This window comes from Bos indicus x Bos taurus, chromosome 20 (assembly GCF_003369695.1).
Source record: "Bos indicus x Bos taurus breed Angus x Brahman F1 hybrid chromosome 20, Bos_hybrid_MaternalHap_v2.0, whole genome shotgun sequence".
Taxonomy (NCBI): domain Eukaryota; kingdom Metazoa; phylum Chordata; class Mammalia; order Artiodactyla; family Bovidae; genus Bos; species Bos indicus x Bos taurus.
Window position 1 is genome coordinate 520730 of NC_040095.1, and position 24654 is coordinate 545383.

At 45.0% G+C, this 24654-nt stretch overlaps 1 protein-coding gene across 2 annotated transcripts in view; it reads right to left on the reverse strand.

Moving 5' to 3' along the window:
• SLIT3 (slit guidance ligand 3) overlaps positions 1-24654 on the reverse strand; it is a 718206-nt gene that overhangs the window by 192702 nt on the left and 500850 nt on the right. For both annotated transcript variants that reach the window (XM_027520392.1, XM_027520393.1), the window contains exon 6: positions 7567-7638. In XM_027520392.1, coding sequence (XP_027376193.1) covers positions 7567-7638 — 72 coding nt within the window. The remainder of the gene's footprint in view (positions 1-7566; positions 7639-24654) is intronic.

A 24654-nucleotide genomic window follows, 5' to 3' on the forward strand; every position in this document is an offset into this window, starting at 1 on the left:
CTCTTTTGAAAGGAAATGAACCCCAAACCACTCAACTTGGGTGGAGCTGATTTGGCAACCAGTCGGGTGGGAGGACTGAAATGCCCCCCAACCCCACCCCAGAAGAGCAGCCTTTTCCTCCCGCCTCCTTGTCTGGGCAGTCTCATGTAATGGGATGTGGTGCTGAATAAAGTGATGTCATAGGTTTGGATCTGAGCACCCTACCAGTCAACTTCTCAAAACGAAAGTCTGCAGTTCCTGAATTATTCTGGGCTACAGAGAATAACCTCACTAATACACATAACTGCTTCTCTTGTATGTGTGCTCTGGGATGTATTTTTTAACTCTAATTTCTTGTGTGTAGCAGAACAATTAAGTGCAGGGGGTTTGATACTGGAAGAATAATTCCCTTCTTGTACTTGTTCACATCACCCTGGGACAAGTTGTTCAACTTCTCTAAGCCTCAGTTTCCTCACTGGTAAAATGAGGAGATTACCAAGATCTACCTTGGAAGGCTGTAGAGAGGGGTTATGTAAGATGCTGCATTATAATGTTTTATCACAGTGCCTGGAAGGTAGCAGGTGTTAGAACATGGAGACTATCATGGTAATTATAGCAGCTATAATGCCTAATAATTCCTGTGCTATCCTTTCATTATACAATGCATCAGCATATTATTATTATTCGTTCATCAGAGCATCTGTCCACACCCAGAGGAAGCTCTTTGGAAGTGGAGGACACACCACCACTTGCATTAAGTTAAGGGTTTTCAGAATTGGACCAACCATGTCCAGAGATGTCCCAACACCCAGTGCCCAGCACCCCTCGGCCAGGACCACCACCCTCTGCTAGGAGAGTGAGCACATCCTGATCTGAGTATCAGGACTACTCAGATTTCTTTTACTGTCTTCTTCTTATATCAAAAAAAGGACTTTCTTTCTGTATCTACAAGTAGGGCTCAGGGTCAGGCAACGTCATATTTGCCCAGAGGTGGCCGAATTAGGACTGCACTAAAAGTCTAGTTAATTCCCATCATTGCGTTAACTCTTTTCTTTAAAGGGAGCTCATTACCCAGGCTAAAAGACTCTCTTTTCTCTAACGGGAGCTCATTACCTGGGTTGACGCTGGGCTCTAGGGAGCAAGGAATAGAGTGGGAGGCTTTCCTCTCTTGCTTCTCATGCTATGTGCGCATGTGCACGCTAGGTCGCTTCAGTCGTGTCCAGCTCTTTGCGACCCTACGGACTGTCGTCCACCAGGCTCTTCTGTCCATGGGATTCTCCAGGCAAGAACACTGGAGTGGACTGCCACGTGTTCCTCCGGGGATATTCCTGACCCCGGGACTGAACTCATATCTCTTATGACTCCTGCATTGACAGGCAGGTACTTTACCACTAGTGCCACCTGAGAAGCCTGTATAAACCCAATTACAACTGCTTTACAATCAAAGGGGATCTGGAAGCAAGTTCAACTCCTGAGAAGAACTTCCCGGCAGATGAGGCATGAGGCATCCCAGGTGGCTTCCGAGGCGCCCTTGTTCAGTCTGGGAGTCCTGGACTCCCCGTCACTTACTCTGTCTGTGCTTGTCTGATCAACAATTCTGATAAGCTCTCACCTTTAGTTTGATCCACCAAAGCACCTGGTCATTTAAAGCTTTACTGTCCTTGGCATCTGGCACAATGCTGGCACATATCCTTGCTTTTTGGATGGATTAAAGCAGGGGCTGTCTGGGCTGGTAGGTAACTGAAATGGGGGGAGGTCAACAGGAAAGTGGAGGCTATACACACCCCATCTAAGGAGGGTATGTGCTTTTCAGTCTCAACTGATTGTCACAATGCAGATGTCCAGGCCAGAGTTGCCAATGCTTCTGCTTCACCGAAGTCCAAAGCTGGAATTCTGGACGTTTACAAAAAATTGCATCAATTTTCAATACGAAATGCTAATTTAAAATGGTAAAGACACTCTTAGGATGAAAAAGAAAACCTCATTTGTGACCAAAATGTAGTCTGTCATCTAGTTTGCAACCTTTGGTTTCAAGAGAGTTGATTAGCAGATTGTGGGAGGGAAAACTTCAGTCCATGATAGAATCAAAGAATGATTCTGCTTTCAGCTCTGCTAAATGGGGCTTCCCTGGTGGCTCAAACGGTAAAGAATCTGCCTGCAATGCAGGAGACCCAGGTTCGATCCCTGGGTTAGGAAGATTCCCCTGGAGAAGGAAATGGCAACCCACTCGAGTATTCTTGCCTGGAGACTTCCATGGACAGAGGAGACTATAGTCCATGTGGTCACAAAGAGTCAGATACGACTGAGCGACTAACACTTTTACTTTTCACTTCAATCTGCTACATAATATAAAACATTTAATGATAGGGTTTGAAAAGACAACTGTGCCTAAGATCCCCAGACTTACCAGAGGAGTTCTTCTGTATAGCTGAATTGCTTGGGGGTGCCTACTGTGAGCAAAGAACATGGAATCAGGGGTCCGGAGACCCAGGTTCTAGTCCTTTGCTACTGCCAAGTTGCTGTTGCCTTGGACAAGCCAAGGTAAGGGCTAGGACTAGGGGGAGGGAAGTGGGGCACCCAAGGTAAAAATGTTAGAAGGCATGGGCCTCACTCTAGTCCTGATCCTGCTCTCAGCCTCCCCGTGCCTTATCTCAACAGTAAGAGGTCCTCCTGGAGACACCGAAGGTCTTTGCAGAGCCAGCCTATGATGATATCACTGAACTTCCAAAATTGGTAAGTGACAGAAAGGTGAATGAGGCTTTCAAGACAGCACACACTGGTTATCGAAAGACCTGTCAGATCGATGTGAGATTTGGCCAGTACAAGTGCTTTATCAAGGGCAGACCACTCACTGAAAGTGTCTTGGGGATGCGTTCCTAGCATTTTGGCAGCGTATCTACCAAACTTCTGATCTGCTACGTTTGTCTTCTGGCTAGGAGACAATGTCTGAGAATCTTTTCTCCCATAGTACTATTGAAAAAAATTTAAATATTTGATTAGCTAGGTTGTTTTTTGTTTCATTTTCCCCTACTCATTTTTTTTTCCATTCAATATTTTTTCTGATTTTTTTTTTATATAAGATGGCATGTAGGGCAGAGAGGAGCCTGGTAAAACTGGTGACATGCCTGGCTGTCCTCAGCCTAGCTGGCGGGGGTCTAGACACCCAGGCTCAGAGTCCCTCCAGAAATGATTCCTGGCCAGCCAGCGAAACGCGGTCTTGGCATATTCGACTGTGGTTTACAGACGCCTTACCCAGAGAAAACTGAAAACCGAGGACGTGAACCGCCAAGTGTACAAACCCGCAGAAATTAGCGGTCTATGATTTGGGTAACAGAAGGGCGTCTAAAGGCGAGGTAACAGAAAGTGAGGTCCCTCAACTAAGAAACGGAGCAGCAGCGAGGGCCAAAATCGATCGGTGACGCCCAGCAGTGAGGAGAAGTTGTCTCTGGGACTCAAATGTAAGTCAGTGAAAGAGCAGGATGGTTTTTTTCCCCTGTGAAGTTGAGTTACCTTCAGCTTTATGGGGACCCATCCCTGGGTAAAGGGAATGACGATCTCAGAAGCTGTGGGAGGCTCCGGAGTTCTCCTCAGCAGGACCCTGAGGCCCTGGGAGCTCCCCGAGACCAGCTCTCGGGGCCAGTTCAGACCACTGAGGCACACGCTGGCCCTGCCTCAGCGGGCCAACACCCGAGAGCCGTAGTAACACATATTCTGCTGCTTGCTAGTTAGGCAGTTACTTGGCTGCTCTGAAATAGGTATCCTCTGTGAAAAAGAAGGCGACAGTAAGTTTGATGGAGGGGTGGTGAGAATGCAGAGAGATAACGGATATAAGCACCACCTTCAGTGTCGGCCCCAGGTGGCTTAGCAGTAAAGAACCCGCCTGCCAGTGCAGGAGACGGGGGTTCGATCTCTGGGTCAGGAAGATCCCCTGGAGAAGGAAATGGTGACCCACCCTGGTATTCGTGCCTGGAGAATCCCATGGACAGAGGGGCCTGGCGGGCTACAGTCCATGGGTCGAACAGAGTCGGACACGACTGAGCGACTCAACCACAACCACCAGTAACCACACACTGAACGCCAGCTATCATCACTCGCCTTAGGGTGCCTTCTCCCTCCCCTTCCTGGCTGCCTGAGAAGGAGAGGCCGGGGGCTCTCTTCCTTTGTGTACCATACTCTGCGCTGGACATCCCCCATTGGGCATGAGTCAAAAATGAGGCTGAGGTGGACAGATTTCAGTCTTTCCAAAAGCTTGTACAGTTCCTTACTCCTCACCGCTAGGGGTTCCTGCCTAGACTCACCCTTTATGTTCAGTGTAACCAACCTCAGCCTGGATGGAAAGAAGTTTTATGGCATTTCCATCCACAGAAAGGATGGAATAATAGGGTGATCCTGTGTGAAATATTTTCAATACTAGTTTTTGTCCCTAAACTTGAGTTAATTTTAAGAGAGTTTTCTTTGAGGTAATGGGGACTCTTTCCTTATTTTATACTTTATTCTGCCTCACGTTGGAGAGAAAACATACACGGAATACTATATCTCATCTTCTTTTATTTCCCCATACCACATGGCATGTGGAAACTTCTTTTCCCAACCAGGGATTGAAACCATGGCCCATGCAGTGGAAGTGCAGAGTCTTAACCACTAGACTGCCAGGGAAGTCTCTATATTTTGTCTTCTTGATTTGCAGGCTTTAAAAGCTTTAGATACTTAGAGATGGCCTTTGTGGGGAGGGTGTGTTTTGCATTTCCCTCCCCATCCCCCGATGTCTCGGTCTCTCTCTGAAGGATTTATTAAGTTAATATATGATGCCCTCACTTAGCTCCTATTTATTATTAATACTTTATTGTCAAGTTTCTTTATAGTGCCTAAGTTGTGATTACAGAGAAATATTATAAAATGTCAATGTGAAGATGAGATTTGGAAGGTCTGGGGGTGGGGCAGGGAGGGTCTTTAAATGGAGATGTCAGCTCCAGCCAATTTCAGTATGCTCACCATGAAGATGGATGGTTCCAAAGCTATGTGCCTCTGCTGGAAATTAAAAACCCATGGAATACCTGATTATGATTAATTTTAAGTACTTAGCCATGTGAAGCCAAATGACAGTGTCTTTAAAACAAAGCTATTGATCTAGCTTTGTTTAGAATTGAGAAGATAAACTAATCAGATCCTTTCAGCTCTTTACAATGATGGGGAGAGAGAACTTTTTTTTTTCATAGTGAGTTTTTAAGCTTCAAGTTGTGGTGTATCTGGATAAAAAATACATATACATCATGAATATCATATATATATATATACACGCACACACACACATATATATATATATACATATATATATATAAAATCAGAGTAGACAGGACAGTTCAATTCTGTCCTGGACAGGGGTTTGATGGAGATGAGGGCATGGTGGGAAGAAAGTTAGGGAAGTGGAGGGGACCCCAGGTGACTCAGATGGTAAAGGATCTACCTGCAATTCAGGAGACCTGGGTTTGACCCCTGGGTTGGGAAGATCTCCTGGAGAAGGGAACGGCTACCCACTCCAGTATTCTTGCCTGGAGAATTCCATGGACAGAGGAGCCTGGTGGGCTACAGTCCGTGGGGTCGCAAAGAGTCAGACACGACTGAGTGACTACTAGAAATCCTATGTAGTATAGAGGGCATCTCTTAAAGTTAAGGAAACAGAGAGGTAGAATAACTTGGCCAAAGGGACACCACACCCAGGACTCCACACCCAGGGGTGTCTGACTAAAGCTTCTCACTCCCCCCAGACAGCATTCCTGGTGAGGCAAGACGACACCCCGCCAAGCCAAGAGCACTGACATGTGGACTGTCAGGTCATCACAGCTGTTTTGTGGCAGCTAGCCACTTCCATTTCTTGGTCCCTTCCCAGGGAATTTTCTCCTCCTTCTCAAGAAGAAGGTGATATGCTCCCAGCAGCCCTTTCTACAGAAGCTTTTTTTTGCAGTCAGGGAAAATCGCGCCTACCCTTCTCAGCTCCAGCCTCTTGATAAGAGGAGTCCTGGGTTACTAAATTTGGGCTGGCATCCTTTCCCAAGCAGACACGCATTTGGTGCTGGTTCCAGGGTCAGAGTTTGGGTGAGGAGAGACCATCCGTCTTAGGAATGACAACCTGACCGACCTCCTGGCTGTGGGTCCTGCCTTTTCTGTACTGGGGATTCTCGGCTTTCATACGATTTCCAGCAGCTTGCAGCATCAGCATCCCCTTGATTTCCCGTGATTCCTCTTGGAATCACCTTCCTTTCACACAGTGTGGAGAGGGTGTCTCCAACCCACTGTTGCTGCCTGTGGGGCCAGGTGAAAAGGAAGGTGGGCCTCCCCTTGTGGACAAAGGGACATTTTAATGTACTCATTCCTTCATTTGTTTGACATTTATTCATTCTTCTGGAAGTCAGAGATATGTAACCTGGTGACCATGTGATTTTTTTTTTTTTTTTTTAATTTTCAGGGGAGTGTACCTTGCCCTTATCATTCTGGCTAGAACTGTACCATCAAAATTATTTTTAGAAGCAAGCAATTACAGAAATTGGAAAGGGGAAGTCCCTCCATGATACGGCAACCACCCCCTTCATTTTCCAAGTGAGAGAACGGAGGCTGCAAACACAGACGGCACTTGCCCAAGGTCACACGGCTAATTGAGGGGCCGCGCTGGGGCTGAATCACACGTCTCCCAGCGCAAGTTCTGCTAGGCTTGGTCACCTTCCTCTTCAGGTTTCCCCAAGTCAGAGACAGCTGGAGGTGTAGTTTGGGGCGGGGGAGAACAATCAGAAGGTTTTCTTACACAATCCAATTTTAGTCTGAATGACCCGGGGATGACTCCTAGCTGACTCTCCCCCTGGAAATCAGGTTTCCTTAGCTAGACCCATTTGAAAATCCAGAACACATGAAGACAGCTACACGTTTTTCCTAGACAGGGTATACAAGGTGGTCTTCCGGGGAGGGGTTCATCTCCTCTCATCTTCTCCTTCACCTCCCAGCCCCTGTCACTTTAAGGTTACTGCTTAAAGTTTGGATTTAAACCTGAGATGGGATCCCAGGAGCCATGGCCATGACTGGACTTTACTAGCTGTCTGGCACTCCGCCTGGTTCTCTGCCAAGGTCCCTTTCTGATTCTGGGTGATTCCAGCCTCGACCCCGCAGCGCTAGCTCTTCCTCATCTCCCAGACCTGTAACCTGCTCTCTAAGCCCACACTCAGATGCTCCCTGAATGCTCCGGCAGGCACTGGGGTCTACTCTAGCCCATCTGTTTCATCCAGCAACAAATATCATGGGAGCATCGGGGGAGAAAGGACTCAATCGAGACTTAATTAACAGGAACCCCAGTTTGTGGGAGGTGAGAAATCACACTTTGCTGCCCGCAAACACTTTGACCAAGGTGAGCTGGAGGGATCTCCCAGTTCCCAATTTTAATAGCACTGCAGCAAAAGACACAGAAACGCATCCACACGGACCCCTGGGCACACACACTCCCCCTGTCTCTTCCTCACCCGGACAGACACTCACACACATACACACACACAAACACACACACACACACACGCACACCAGGCAGCAATCGCAGAATCAACTCACAGGATCTCCAAGTCACGCAGCGCTCGGAAGGCTCCATCTTCAATGCAGCTGATGTGGTTGTTGTCCAGTTGCCTGTGGAAAAGCAAGGGGAGAGCATGAAGGGCTGAGCGGGGGCCGTGCGTGAGCCGGCCGGGCGTCCCCGGTCCCCGAGCACCGGCCCCTCCACCCTCGCGGCTCTGCTCGCCCGCCAGGAGCTCGTGCAGAGCCAGCCTGTCTGCCACGCTGCTGTCTCTCCTCTCTGACTGTCTGAGGGAACTACACAGACGAGCGCACCAAAGGCTGTCAGGTCTCAGTAAATATTAATTGCGCATTTTTTTTTTAGGCAGAAGGGAGTAATTTCATTACATTAGGGCATCCAATCCATTACGAGCTCTTACCGTCATGTCACTGAAACAATTTCATTAAGCTAAAGGCCTGTAAATCATTGGAGGTCACTGCTCTGCCCTCGGTGACCTCCCAGAATGCTTTCTTCCCCCTCGCTCCCTCTCCCTGTCTCCCTTTTACTGGAAGTTGCAGTCTTCCGCTCTGACACAGTGCTAAATCTTTAGGCTTTATCTGCCCAAGAGCAGTGAGGGTGCATGGGGAATATACCAATTCCAAATTAGACTCAACTAATCTAATTTTATAGTCTTTTTATTATTCTAAGCACCAAATGTCTGTGGTGGTTTGATGCCTCTGTGCTTTGTTATGGGGCCCATCTGGTAGGTCATTCTATTGAAGCAGCCTCTGACTAAATACAGATTCCCTCAAACTGCATCAAGCATCATCGACATTAAAGAAACTCATTGATGGAAGCGTTCCTGATGGGGGGAAAAAAGGACTATCGTTATCGCTTTAAAGATGTACCACTTAAATTTAAATTGGGGAGAATTAAATGCACCTATTTGGGGACTTTTTTTCTTATTTCCCTTTCCATCTTTTGAGCCTGAAAGCCCTGTCTTTTAAAAAGACGCCTTGACTAATATACATTCCAGTTGGGGACTAAGGTTATTCTAGTTGAGCGATAACAAATAGATACCGCTATCTCAAATCAAAATATGCCTGATGTGTAAGTCAGGAGATTGATCATGACCACACCTCAACTTAAATATCATCTATTATATATATTAAAAAACTCATTTAATTAAAAACTATTTTATACAGAAAATAGTGATTATCACCATACTGTCTTAAATTTTGTGCGTGGAACACACCACGGTCTTTGGAGGAGGAGGAGCAGTAGAAAGAAGTCTAGCTGTGGTGACAAATTCTTGTCTAGACTCCTATTTCTTTCTTTTGTCTCAGACAGAATCAGTCCTCTCAGGGGGAGGGTTCTCTGGCTGCTGGAATTTACACCTGAAACTTGAGCTTGTCTTGCACCAAGACAACTCTCTGCAGAAGATATGTCAGAGCTGCCTTTGGTAGCCCTCTTGGAGTTTTTATATTCTGCTGAAGGAAGGTGGAATTACAATTATTATCCTGTTATCATTGGAAAAAAATATATAGATGTAGGATTGCATAAATGCACATGAATGAAATATGTACAATCAAAGTGATGGAGTGCATCAGAGCAGATGGGCTCTGCTGCGGTCCCATGGGGAATTGAGTCATCTCAAAAGACGCTCAGGATACAACACACTAGGCATTTAGAATGAAAGAAGCAGCAAGAAATGGGGGTCTCAAGAAGCAGAACCACTCTGTAAGTTGATGAATTCCACATCTAGCCTTCAAAGTCCTTGCTGATGCCAACTCATGCGTTATCTCTGAGTAGTTCCTGCTACCCCAGGTTCTTCCCGAGCCTTTCTTAACCAGAGTTTAGAGAGTGGCCTTTTTGTAGATTTCCCGTAAGTGTTGGAGCCACTGATTCCCCGCAGAAGTTCTATTAAGGCAGTCTAGTACTACTGTCCAACTTCTAGATTTATCATCTGTTTAAAAGGGTCGATGAATCAACAATTTATGCCCTGCTACAAGGCCACCAAACCTTACCAAGCAGAAATGCAGTGGAGTTGGCATTTGGCTCCCAGAAATTGTTCAATGAACGTGCTGAATTCGGCAAAAACGGGACCATCCACCTAAGTAGAAAAGTCTCTAAATCATCACATTGGGAAGTCTGGGGTAGTGCAGAGAGATGGCCATTTGTGGTGCACCTGCTTTTGTATAGGCATGTTAGAGAGGTCCTGGCTATTAGAATATTGTTTATTTGCTGGATTTTGGAAGCGTTTTCTATTCCTTTTCTTTACGAGAGTGCCAGAAACCAACCAGAATACTCTAAATGTACAGCATTTTACATGGAAAGAATGCAACGTTCCGGGGAGGAAAAAACTCATAGAAAGGAGAAAAAAAGAGAAGTGGTTGAATGAAATGAGAAAGGGTAGAGGGAAAGGATATGTGCAAAAGATTTTAAAAATGCACTACTCAGTCTCCCATCAGGGTTCTGCCGCTCAGGATACAGAGCAGTGGCGACCAAGAGTTGCTGAGAGGGTCCTGCTCATTTTAAGGCTAAAAGCAGAGATGTCTAGTACGCTATCAATTACATGCTGTTTAAATAGTTTTCAGTGGGTGGCACAAGTCAACACCTTGTTGTGTATTAGTAATGGGGAAAACTGAACTTTAATATAGGCATCTCTGTGGGTATATTTTATAGAGTGTGTTGGAAGCCATGAAATGTATCAAAATTTAAAATATTTATGCTGAAATGTGCTTTTCTAGAAGACATTTATTATAATCTAGATTGTCTCCTTTCATTCTAGTCACAGATAAACAGTATCCCCGCTTTGGTAGTAAAGAGTTCTTCCCAAGATGTATTGTTCATTTTGAAAGTCTACGGGGTAAATGCCTGAGAGGGTCTTGTCAGGCAAATGTAAACCCGAGTTATTCACTTCCCAACAATCACATCTGCATGGCACTGAGCCTCAGAGTGTTCATGATACGCTCGTTAATTATCTGCAATCAATTCTTATATTTCCTGCAAATGAGCTAGATCCGTAAAACAAAGTAAATACACACTCGGTCCCGACAAGGTGTCATTTTCTTTCTAAATTACATCTCAGACACATACAACTTAGTCCTGAAGCACAGAAGGGAGGTGAAATAAACGCAAATGTGGCATCTTTCTGTGGGTATTGGGAGAGAAGTGAAATTAGGCACACAGAGACCTTCCAGAGCTAAGGATAAAACGTCTGACTTAGCAGGTTGCCTCCAGGGGTGGACAGAGGCTGCCGACTTGTGTTCTAAGCTTTCTGGTCAAAGGTCCATATCGCGCCTTTGAAGACTCATTCAAAGGTCCTCTAAGGACAAATCAGAAAGCCAAGCACCCCCTCCACACTCTGTTTACTCAAGAATCAGGTGCAAAAGGAACTCCGGGAATGGGAGCACTGAGAACCTGGCCGTCTGAAAGCACCTGGCGGCTCTCTTTCTAGTCTGCCTCGGCAGTGAGAGGTGTGTCTGGCCCCGCTACGGACCCTGACTGCCTGCCGCACAAAATAACCGACCCCAGTGCCCAGCCTAGTGCCAGGGGCTTCACAGCTGTCGCCTATGGTTGTAGGATGAGTCCTTCCAGCGCCACTGTGGCAGGGCTGAGCTCAAAAATATGTGGACGGAAGCTCTAAGCCATAAACCGCGTGGTTCTGGCTGCGGCCCTGTGGCCCCATCACTAATGACAATGGAGCGGTCCTTCAGGAGCACAGGGTGAGAGGCGGCCTTTCTGCCTCACACATCTCCACTAGCGAGCGTCTGGGGAGTCTGCTTGGAGTGAAGGGAGATTTCCACAGGCGCAGAGTGAGGCTGAGGGGCAGGAAGGCAGTGGGTGGAGGCGGCTCTCACTGTCCTCTGCTTTATACAGAATACTTAATGTGATTTACACTCCCCCACCTGTGAATCAGGCAAGAAGCCCCCAAACATTCATGATATTAAATTAACTGCTCTAATTTCCCTGGGCAGCTCCGATTTCGGCAAATAATGTGAGTTGCTAACATGATACCAAAGTCTGTTTAGAAAGGAATCCTCAGACAAGAACTAAAGGCAGACACCCCAAGAGGAGCTTTTTGACTACTGTATTTTTATACTCTGAGAATATAAACAAGTCAGAAAGGAAAGTCAGCATGAGTGAGGACTTAATCTCCACAAACAGCAGACAGGGAGAGTGGGCTTTTCACTCTTTCCATTTGTAAGCATAGTATTATCACAATTCATCTCTTTCGATTGCAATTTCAAATTTCATAATTGAAGCAGGATGGAAAATATTTTTGTGGCTCAAAAATGAAAAGAAGCGTATCTAAATCCTTTTAAAAGGGTTTTAAAAAAACTGATTACAATTTTGAACCATCTACCGATCTCTCAACCACCACCATCACACAACAAGAAACGAAAGAAAATTTCATGATTTCAATGATACATTTGAGACTCTGTGAGGAATACCTTGAAAGTAGAAATCTCCAGAAACAGGTTTTTGGAGAGCTGGAAGAAAAGAATTCCCAACTAGTTATCTAGATGCAGTGTCTACACTCTATACTCCAGAGTACACCTACCCAGATGTTCACCTCTCATCCAGATGTTCTGGGGACCCAGCATCTCAGCCCGGGGACGGTTAAACTTAGTCTCAGGGCACTGCCAGTCTGGGCCTCAAATCCAGCTGCAGTGCCTTGCTCTAGGACTGCAGCTAGAGTTGCTGCAGTCCTTCTGATGCTAAATGGGAAAAGTAGCTGAAGTTTAGCACCCTCTGCAGTTAAACAGTTTGGTAATTTCCAAGCAAAACTATCTACATGAAATGTGTGAAATAAAGAAATGGAAGGACTTCTGCACGAAATTTGCAAGGGAAGCCTAATAAGAAATTCAAAGCAAGTCTGTGGTCTCGGAATCCAGCTAATGAACTTATAGTTAAAGATCCTGTTAGAGCAACTGAGTATTATTAGATGTTCACACTGTATTAGGGACTGGGATAGAGAATGAAGTGTGAGATACCCTTTGAAAGTATCTGGAAGGTTACCTGCGGTGCTTACATTTCAACTATCTTAAAATGTATAAGAGAATTCTAAAAACTATAGATGTGCTCCAATATATACATATTCAAAGTGTATTTCTACACCAAGGAGAAATAGAATTTTGCAACTATGAAAAGAAAATAAAAGAAAAACCCTGGGGAAACCCCTGTTTTCTTAAAACAATCCAGAAGACAAAACACGAAGTAGCTTTGACTGGCTCTTCTTTTTCTCCCCAGCATTCAATTGTCCTTTAAGAAGAAAACAAGAAATCTAGTGGCATTTCTGAAGGTTGTTTTATATGACAGTTTAACATTCTAAAAAAATCATTATTGAAAAACATAGAAGTATTTGTCTTCTGCTGGTAGGGTCTTCAAAAGAAAAAAAATAAAGCTCAAGGTTATTTTAACTGGCAAAAGGAAAAAAATTGCGTTCAAAAGAAATGCAGACACTTCATATAATTGAACACTGGTCACACTCTGTAGGCAAATCGAACACTTGATCCAAGCCACAGTCTGCTAATGAATTGTCACTGTCTCTCATCATTAAGGAGCTACTGTAATTCTGCATTAAAACAACATCTCAAATGAGCAAAAGGAGGTTTACCTATTATTCTGCACATTTTGTACACTTGTCCACCAGACCCAAGAATACATGCATATAGATTTGTTTACTGATCTATGAATTATTTATGTATCCACAGAGATTCCTATATATAGAACTGACAACTTTATGCCTATTTCTCCTACATAATAATTACATGTACTGTCTCCCTATTGTATACATATAAATGCAAAAGTATATTATAAAACAGGTAAAGTTAGTGGTATTGACTTCTGAAATTCAATGTGCCTGCATCCGTCGTACTTACAGAGTAATTTAGATAATTAGGTGATTGTCAGCATTCCCAAACCTCAATCAACCAAACCCACTTTGCAAAGGACACAGTCTTAGGTTAATTAAGCTCTCTGATCAGAACATTCTGCCTAGAATGTAGTTAAAAACTGAAGCATGAATCTGTTTTGCCAAGTAGCGTTATGCATACTTTGCCACATGGCTAGCATAATACCTTTTATTTAGTATATATCATATTGCTGTTTGACATATGCAACTTCTCAGCAGGAAAATAACTGCATCCACTCCAGTAGATGCTCCCGAACTCAAGCTCTGCAATAATGCCAACCCAGATGATGGATTAGCACCAAAGCAGCATGCCAGACCTTGGAGAATAAAGGCGTGTTTTACACATCGCTGGGAAATATCAATAACTCCACTTCTGTGTTTACACAGTTTCCGGTTTGTTGGGGATTTGGCAAATGAACTTGTGCAGAAAAATGCAGGGGTGGGGGTGGTTAGAAATCCCTGCAAATTAATTTAGCAGGAAGGATGGTTGTCAGGAAGACGCTGAGCTCTCGTTTATTTTGGACAAGTTTCAGAAACAGATTTCTGGCTTTTCTAGATAAATAAAACAATAACAAAAACCACGCAGATAAAGGGCAAATCAAACGAACATACCCCCTGTTCATAATGAGAGAACTTCTTTTCTTTCTAAGCAACTTTTAGACCAAGGGACAGAGGAAGTTTGGCTATTGTTGTAAAATGAGCTCTCTTGTTTTGAGGCCTGCTTCACATCCAGCCTTTCTTCTGTCAACCTGATGTGAAGACTAAAGCTCTTTAGAGCTAGGATGTGCAACTTAAACACGTTTGCCCGGAACTTCCCTGTTTAAGTATGGAGACTTCTGAGACTGCTCTAGGAAACTCTTCTGTCCCAGGCGCTGTATTAAACCTCTGGTGCTGACTCTGTTGGAAACATTTATTCTCAGCACCAGTTTACTTAAATCTTATAATGTCTGTTGTTTCACAAACTCAGCTTTCAGTTACATCAACTCTAAAAGGCTCCTTACTGCAGCTACTGTAAAACGGGCTGCTCCTTTAAACACTCCTGCAACTAGGCTAATGGGAGCCCTCAAAGTGGCTGATACATTCTAATGTGATTCTTAACTTTGCTCATCAGGAATTATTGATAAAATTTCTTTGTAAGAAGCATCCTTGCTGATGTCATGAATACTCAGAGGCCAAACAAATAAAAGGCTGTCTCCATAGTGATGGGGGCAGGTTTGTGGTTTCCTTAGTTACACTCTTGAGTGATAACCATCTGGGGTTCCTCCCTGGCAGAGGGGAAAGGGAGTTAGAACCTGGAAAGATGAAATGTGCTTTTGTTAACAGGCCTGAGAGTTATCTCCCACATCTCTGTGTTTGACTTTTTTTTAAATCAACCAGTACAAACTGTAGTGAGTTTTAAAATTTTTTTCATCCTTGTGGGGGTTTTGGAAATTTTCCCTTTGGACTCTGGAGAGAAACTATTTCAGCCATGAGAATATGACCCGTATGCGCAGCCAGAGCAGAGAATTTCTTCTTAGCCCGAAGCGGCTGCGGGCTTCAGAGCCCAGACAGGATGCTGGTTTTCATTCAAATACAGGAGTCCTAAGCAACACTCCTCTGGGCTGAAGTTGAGCATCTCTTGGCCCCCATCACAGGAGGGCAGGGGTGGCTTCCTAAGACTTCAAAAAGATCTTGGTTTCCCTTTAAAAAAATCACATGGATCTCTCATGTAGAAATTAAAAAAACTTTCTTGAATTCATTCACCTTTCCAACCCATATTAACTACTAACTTCTGGGAACTCTCAATATTTGCTATGTGTCTTTTTCATAAAATGGAAGACTAGGGCTCTTGTAAATTTCTGGCATGTGAATAAGGAGAGTCACATCAGCCCCCGGGGACCTTGAGTCTCAAGGTTTTGGGTTTGCTTGGGACTTGCTACTCCTTTCTTCTGTCCTGTTTCTCCCTCTTGGAATGGGACCCTCTGTCCTCTACCTGTCCCACCATTGTGTTTTGGAAGCAGATATATATGTGATTTCACAGGTTCACAGCTTTTGCCTCAGAATGACCCAATAGCTCGAGTCCCACCCATATCTGATTTAGGTGATATTTAGAGGAGACTTTAGACCCCAGTTCGATTCCTGGGTTGGGAAGATCCACTAGAGAAGGGATAGGCTCCCCACTCCAGTATTCTTGGGCTCCCCTGGTGGCTCAGCTGTTAAAGAATCCACCTGCAATGAGGGAAACCTGGGTTCGATCCCTGGGTTGGGAAGATCCCCTGGAGAAGGGCAAGGCTACCCACTCCAGTATTCTGGCCTGGAGAATTCCATGGACTGTATCATTTATGGGGTCACAAAGAGTTGGACACAATTGAATGACTTTCACTGGACTTCAGACTTTTAAGTTGAGGCTGGACTGAGTGTGGATCTACTGGGATGGAATGAATGTATTTAGCATGTGAGAAGGATGTGAATTTGGGGGGATCAGGGGCAGAATACTATAGACTGAATGTGTCCTTCCACCAAATTCATATATTGAGGCTTATCCCCCAAAGAGACTAGGAGGAGGGACCTTTGAGAGGTGATTAGGACATGAAGGCAGAACTCTCATGGATGGGATAAATGTCTTTATAAAAGAAGCCCTAGAAAGCTTCCTTGCCTTGCATTGTGTGACCGTATACCAAATAGACAGCTATTTAGGAAGCAGGACCCCAGCACACACAGAATCTGCTGGCACCTTGATCTGGGACTTACCAGCCTGCAGAACCGTGAGAAACACACATCTACTATTTATAAGCCACCCAGTTTATGACATTTTTGTTACAGGAGCCTGAACAGACTATGTACCGTCCATGCACCCAAGTCTCAACTTCCTCTTCTGTGAAATGGAGATAACATTTAACCTGAAAGGAAATTTCCAGTATGAAAATGATGAAATGTATGCACTCTGAAAATGTGGCCTTGCTTAATTTTCTTTGCTTTGAAATAAATAATATTAAACATAAGAATTTGACTCACATAATCTCTAAAGGCTCTTTCAGCTCGGAAGATGTGCAGCCTGAGGTCAATTTCTTATGAGATTTTTAAAGAAAAAGTTCCTGCTCATCTTACTCAGATCCTGCTGTGATTTGAGCTTATCTCTTTATCCCTTCTTCCATCCCAGACCAAAGAATCTATTATTGAGATATTCAATATATTCTTTCTGGACTGAGGGCAGCAGTTCAGACTCACATGCTCTTTGTACTTCTCCAGCTGATATGAGATTGAAATACAAGAAGCCATCAAAACCCTGCATGGAAGACAACACAAAATTTTCTCTCACCAGGACAATGATATCCATATGTACAGCTCCCATAGGCATGAACCACTAAGGAGGGTAATTACAAAATTTAACCTAATTTTTTTGTGACCATTTGCAGTTAATAAACAATCAACTAACGTCTGGAGCACCTAAACTAGTGAAATCCATACCATCATCTATGGGGTATGATTTCTTCATCTTAATATTCCTTAATCTGTACACAAATGTTGAACAACTCCCTGTGGCCTATGCTGTAAACTGTTACAGCAACAATCCAACCACAATAATTGTTGCACAGAGTACATATTCACATTTATTAGGCATTAAGTATTGGGCTGAGCATCTTCAATATGTTCATTAAGTTGGGTCTTACAACATTAGTACTCCAATTTTACAGAAAAGGCAACTAAGGATGAGTTCCAGCTCTCAGCTTGGCTTTGAATCTAGATCAGTCCATTGCCCACAGTGACTGCAGGTGATGCTGCTTTTTTTGTACACGGCCCAAACTTCTTAGCATGGCACTGCCCACCTCATCTCTGCACCAGAGAAGAGTACCACACACTCACTCATGCTGGTCCTTTCCCTCTCCTCTGGGAAATCCCTTCCCCTCCATCAAGGCTCCCCTCAAAGCTCACATCCTCTATGAAACTTTCCTGTGCAAACTCAGCCAAAATGAACCACCCTCTCCAAAACCTCCATTAAATCGCTTATTTCACATCAGTAGAACTAGCTGCAAACACAGAAGGAAATCAAGGTTCCGAGAAGTTATGTAGCATTTTCAAGGCCACTCAGTGAATGCATTGAAGAATCAGGTTCATACCTGTCTCCCTGCCTGGGAGGTTTCATCCTACTGGTATGCTGCCTCTCTCTGACTTTTGGTGTGGAGGGACAGGGAGCCTGTTATGACTTAACTCACTCATCTTTGCATAGAAAGAGGCTGGTGAGAAATGTCAAGGTTGGTCTCAGCATGTCACTGGGTCCCAGTTGCTTTCACTGGCTTGCAAGCATTCTGACCCAGAAGATGGAAGGTGAGGGCAGTACAGTCCCCTCACCTCCCCTGTGTGTGTCTGAATTAGATTACCTGGGAGTCCCAGGCCAATCGACTTTTTAGCAGCATTGGGGAAAGCAGGCTGATTTTAGCTCCAGTTTCTGGGAATAATGGGGAGGGACCTCCACCCTAAGGAGACTGCCACCATTCCAGGTCACCTACTGAGATGGATGGGCAGCCTCCTGACCAGGCTGGCAGTTTAGAGCTTCTCGAGCAGGGGCAAGGCACATCCAGAGAAATGGCTCTTCTTGCTCCAGGCAAGTGGCCAATTACACAGATTTTAATCAGTCTTTCCAGGGCCTGACCTTCCCCAGTGTGATGCAGGTCTGTCTTCTAAAGGTATACATGCCACAGGTCCTGAAAGAACTAGGTAGCCCTCAGCAGGTCGTGTACTCGGATGTACGGGGTCAGTGGCCATTAGCGAGGCGTCACTCAAAGATATCTTTGTGGCAGCAGAAGCCAATTAAAATGTGTCTTGTAAGCTCAGTGTAAGGGGATATCAAGGTCTGTGTAATTAACTGTTGAAAAAAGGGGCATCAAAACTCAGCAACATGGGCAATGCTGATAACTACGTTCAATTCAGCAAATGCACAGAACTGAAATACTCTAGGAAAAGGCCAGCTTCTTTTTCTAAACTAGGACTTGTAATGAATAATGGATGCCTGGATTCACTGGCAACAGGACAGCAGGGGCAGGATCTGTCTTGCTCACAACTGCACCTTCCTCACAGCACCTGGCACATAGGAAGTACCTGGTGCAAAACCCTAGGGGGTCACAATGAGGTACTGCTTTACCCCCACTAGGATAACTAGACTCCAAAAAGATGGAAAGCAAGTGCTGGCAAGGATGTGGAGAAATGGGGACCCTCCTACATGGCTGGAGGGAATGTAAAATGGTACAGCCACTCTAAAAGACAGTTTGATGGTTTCTCAAAAGTTTGAACATAGAATTACCCAATGATCCGGCAACTCTACTCTGAGGGATATACTTAAAAGAACAGAAAACAGTGTTCAAACAAAAATTTGTACACAAATGTGCATCAGTTCAGTTCAGTTCAGTTCAGTCACTCAGTCGTGATCGACTCTTTGCGACCCCATGAATTGCAGCATGCCAGGCCTCCCTGTCCATCACCAACTCCCGGAGTTCACTCAGACTCACGTCTATCGAGTCAGTGATGTCATCCAGCCATCTCATCCTCTGTCGTCCCCTTCTCCTCCTGCCCCCAATCCCTCCCAGCATCAGAGTCTTTTCCAATGAGTCAACTCTTTGCATGAGGTGGCCAAAGTACTGGAGTTTCAGCTTTAGCATCATTCCTTGCAAAGAAATCCCAGGGCTGATCTCCTTCATGTTCACAGGACTATTTATAATAGCCCAAAGGCAGAAACAATCCAAACACAGCCAATGGATGAATGAAGAAACAAACTGTGGTACATCCATACAATGGAATATTATTCAGTCGTTAAAAAGGAATGAGTCCCCATCACACTACAACATGATGAACCTTGAAAACAAACGGTCAGACAAAAAAGGACCCATGTTGTATGACTCCATTTATGTGCAATATCCAGAACCCATAATCTACAGAAACAGCAAATGGATTAACAGCTGCTGGAGACTGGGGGTGAGGGAGGGATGGGAGGGGCTGCTTAATGGGCACAGGGTGTCCTCTGGGGGGATAAGAACGCTGTAGGTCAAGATGATGGCTGTGCAACACTGTGGGTGTACTAAATGCCACTGAACTGCATACTCTAAGATGGTGAAGTCTATGTTATATGAATTTCACTTTTAAAAAAATTAAAAAGAGGAGCTTTCTGAGGGTATCCCATTGCGAGAGCAATTCCCCTGTAACAACATCACAGGAAAAGGCAGGGAAACCTAGGACCAGATCTTACATTGGGCACAATCAGGCAGGAAACCCAATTCGGCTTGATGTGGAAAAAACGTATCTTGGCATTTGTAGAGCAATGAGAAAGATGGAAAGAAACAAGGGGGGTGGGTGGTTGGGGAATTATTTGCAGCAAATTTTAAAACTCTCTCCTGGCTGGCTTTGGGCACACTACCAGTCACTCTACACTTAGGAAAAAATAAAATTGGTTTAAGCAAGAGAATGAGGATCCTAAACTTGATGGAAAGGGCCAAAATCACCTTCTCTATTCTCAAGGCAAATATAAAATGCTGGGGGATTAGCCACTATTTTGTATTTTCCACACCACTGCTCTCTCCTCTCCGTGGGTAGCCAGCATAGATAACTCGGTAGATTGTGTCTGCATTTCAGAAGCCGAGTTCCTCACTTTGTTTTCACCCTTCTTGGGACTGGTTCTCTGGGTTCCCTCTCTGAGAAGGCTGGAAAAGAGGCCTTGGGCTTTCCTTCGAGGCAGAGACAATAGCACCTCTCACTAGAAACCCTTCCCTGGCTGGGCGTCTGGTCTGTGTGGGCTGTGGGAGCCCTCAGGCGAGGTTTGTGGGCAGAGTAAGGATGGAGGCCAGCTGACAAAGGTGAGTCATCTTCCTGCCTGCTGGGCTCCGAATTCCCACAGGACTCTGCGCAGCCACACTGCTCTCTCTGAGCTGGATAAATCCAAAAAAATTTGGATTAGAAAGAAGAGGCCAGAAAAACAAAAGAGAGAAAGAGCCAGAAGCCAGAGGGGTCCTTGTGAGATGGTTCCCACCTGGGTACTTAGGTGAAAGCCAGGTTAACCAACAAGCGTCCATGTCCGGAGCCACTGTTTCTGACTTTCTGTTGTGGCTACTTTAGTTTAGCTGGCCATACCCAGCCTGATGGCTCAGCAGGTAAAGAGTCTGCCTGCAACGCAGGAGACACAGGAGATGCAGGTTCGATCCCTGGGTCAGAAGAGCCCCTGGAGTAGGAAATGGCAACCCTCTCCAGTATTCTTGCCTGGAAATCCCATGGACAGAGGACCCTGGTGGTTTACAGTCCACGGGGTTGCAGAGTTGTACACAACTGAGTGACTAAACACACACACACACACACACACACACAGCCTCAAAGAGGTTTCTAATTCCTCTCCTGATTCCAGGAAAAAGAAATGAGGACATGCTCCCACTTCAGAACTAAGGATAAGAAACACCACACTGGGTGGGGTGGGGGGAGGCACACTGGTTCTCTTTTTCTCATTTGCCAGTAGTACAGTTTTATCTAAGACACTGTGGTTTAGTGGGGAAAATAAAAACAATTTGCTTGGGAAGCAGAAGACAAGGATCTCTGACCTTGCTGAGTCGTGGTCTAACTTCTGTAGGCTAAAATTTCCCTGTCAGTCAAAGACATAAAATAGATGATTTCTATGCGCGCCTCATGAGCAGACATTCAGGGCTGCAGAATATTATTCCAGCCTCTGGATCCTCACATGAGGACTTCCTTATTTTGTTGTTATACTATCCAAGGAGTGAGATTTGATTTTAATGCAGTATGTCGAGAATGCAAATATGAGTTTCTTCTTGTCTGGAACAGTTAAAGACAGGAAACTTTCAAAGCACTAGAGATCTGAACATGAACAGTAGGTTGGGGGAAAAATACAAAAATGAATGAAACGTGCTATCAACTTCTTCCAAACTGCTCATGGGACCCCACCAAGCTCAGACGCCCTCACCAGTGCCTATGGGGTAGAGACTTGTGGAGCACATTGCAGATAAGACAAGTCCAGCTCTCTCAGGCTTCTGGATGCTTCTGGGGTTAGCAATAAGGGGTTAGGCTCCTTTTGCTTCATGTCCTTGAAGTGTACCCTTTTAGAAACAGTATTTCTTCCCATTAGTCACAGAGGTGATTTTTGTTGTTGTTTTTAAAACTTTTTTTTTTTAATGTAGACCATTTTTAAGGTCTTTATTCAATTTTGTTACAATATTATTTCTGTTTTATGTTTTGGTTTTTTGGCTGCGAGACAGGTGGGATCTTAGGTCCCCAACCAAGGGCTGAACCCACTGCACCTCCTGCATTGGAAGGTCAAATCTTAACTTCTGGATCACCAGGGAAGTCCCAGAAATGACTTTTGAAAAGCACTGAATAATTTTTCAGTGGCATCAGAAAATGAAGGCTAGTCACCCACATCTCACAGGGGGCCGACACAATGTGGAACACAGCCTCTGAATGCAGAAGGGAGAAAACCACCCTGGGGTGATACCCTCAAGTTGAGTAGATTTATGGAGAAGCTGCTGGGAGGAGCCAGGGCAGAGAACGAGCCTTCTAGGGTTTTCCCAGGATTTGTCAGTAAAGTACATTAACAATGGGAATCCTTACCCCCAGAAACAAACTTGGGATTGGCACTGCTCTTTCTGGCAAGTTCACTCTATTTTTATATCCTAGACTGAGCAACTTCACTTTCCCTTTTCATTTTCATGCATTGGAGAAGGAAATGGCAACCCACTCCAGTGTTCTTGCCTGGAGAATCCCAGGGACGCCGGAGCCTGGTGGGCTGCCGTCTCTGGGGTTGCACAGAGTCGGACACGACTGAAGCGACTTAGCAGCAGCTTGGGGCAATGGCAACCCACTCCAGGACTCTTGCCTGGAAAATCCCATGGACGGGGGAGCTTGGTGGGCTGCAGTCCATGGGGTCGCTAGAAGTCGGACACGGCTGAGTGACTTCCCTTTCACTTTTTACTTTCATGCATTGGAGAAGGAAATGGCAACCCACTCCAGTATTCTTGCCTGGAGAATCTTGCCTGGAGAATCTTGCCTGAGGAGCCTAGTGGGCTGCGTCTGTGGGGTTGCACAGAGTCGGACACGACTGAAGCGGCAGCTAAATGTTAGTTCCCTCACAGCCCTTGAAATTTCAAGCGCTATTTTTCCAGCCTCTCGCACTCTCCCTGCGGAGCATGCTCCTCTCCGTGCATGAAGTCCCCGGAAGCAGCCCGTCACGCATCGGGCGCCCAGAGCGCCGAGCTCCCGCATTTGCTGCTGTCCTCAGCAGGCACAAACGCAGCAGCCTGCGTCTCCCTATGTCGCCTAAGTTCTTCCATTCTTTTTGTTTTCCCCTTAAGAAATTCGTTTTCAAATTCACCATCCCAGGTTCCAACTTCCCATCCTGGGTTCTGAACATCCTGTCCCAGGCACCCACATCCTCAGCAGAGGACACAGCACATTTTCACCCCAGTACTCTGGTTCCTTTACCCCCGGCAGACTGGATTCAGGGGTTCGAGATTCATTTGTGAACTGTAGAACAGGGGTGACCCCTGCCACAAACGAGTCTCCTCTAGACAGAGGGCAAGTGAAACTGGAGATGGGCTGAGCCCAGCGGTCCTGGCACAATGAAGGGTGCCATCTCTCAGGACTCGAAAACAGAAACGTCGGAACCCATCTGATCAGAGGAAAGGGTTGGGTAGGGTTACTCAGAGCTAACATTTCCTTTGTCTGTGATGGATAGCCACTTTAGAACTATTTCCTTCCTGAGTTTTCCTTTGGTCAGTGTCGCGGGGGAAACGGGGGGTGGAGGAATGGGGTCTATTTCGGTCACAATGTTCTATGGACCCCTCCAAGAAGAGTGCAGGGCTAGAATTGTGTCTGTACAAAAGGTTTGCATTAACTGTAATGAAGCAAATGACAAAATCAATAAAGCGGGAATTGTGCGGCTGTCATAAAGATGATGTAAATCCAGGGTTCACGATGGTTATGAAGCTATTTAGAATTGTAATTAAAACCAGCACCATTTTTTTCCAAGATAAAAGCCCCTTTGACAACCATAAATGCAAGCTACAGGAAATTTTCAACAAATATATTCAAAATTAATGTATGGCACAAAGATGGCATAAATTAACTGTGGATAATCCATAAGCCCAGGCTTCGGAATGTAAGAGCACTGAGTAAAGAGATTTCGATTTTGCATTTGGTTTTCAAGCGATGTGGTTTTCAATTTTAATCAAGTTAAAGCTTGACAGAGCACTTAGAAACTCTGAATGAATGGCATATTTTTGACAACTACTTTTCAATGAGACTGAAAATGCTGTCTCTGTATTTGTACAACTTGAGATCTGACAGCATTTGCTATTTTATGCATCCCAGATATTTCAGAGGAGAATCTAAGGTGTGGGGGTGTGTGTAGGAGGAGATGACCTTCTTGTTTCATTCAGGAGTGGGAGTGGATGAAGTGGGGGAGGCACAGGATGGGAGGTCCAGTCTTTTGGTACTGATGAGCTGTCTTCCTTGGAGTTTCTTTTGAGTCCTGATTAGAAACTGTAACACTGAGATGTCTTGGGAAACATCCACCTACCTACCTATCTATTCACCTAACTTCAGAGCATCACTGCTTGCTTTTAGGTCATGGACAATATACCCTACTATGGCCTTCAGCCCCGCTGAAGGAGATTCTAGCCCTCTGGGTGATTTTAAGAGTCACTGAATATCAGTGTTGGGAGCAATCTCAGAGATCATCAGGTCCAAGTCTGTCATTTTTAACAGAAGAGGAAAGTGAGGATTAGAGAGAGAAAGAAATACTTAAAATCGTAGGATAGCATTAGGCAGTGTACTCTGGACCTGATCAAGAACCCCTCAGGTCACACTATTTGGAGCGGAAGGAGTGACATATGCTAAGTCAGTGAAAAACTAAGACAGAAAATGGTGATTAAATTGCATTGTCAAGTCTGAAGTGCCACTAGAATTCAGATATGCTTGATTCTTTCAATCTATTTGGGGCTTCAAGTGTGGTGGTTGGAGGAGAGAGTAAGTAGGAACTGAGGAATCCTAGTGATTGAGGGGTGTATTCATGTTCTTTGCTTTTTCTTTATTTTATGATGACTTGACATCTTAAGGGGTCTTGAGACTTGAGGGAGAGGCTGCCCCTCCCAGAGCTAGTTAAGTCCTTCAGATAATGAACAATTGATCAGTGAGCCCATCTTTCACATACAAACCAAATGGTCCCCAAGTACCTTCTTTGCCTAATTCTCACACACTGAGCCAG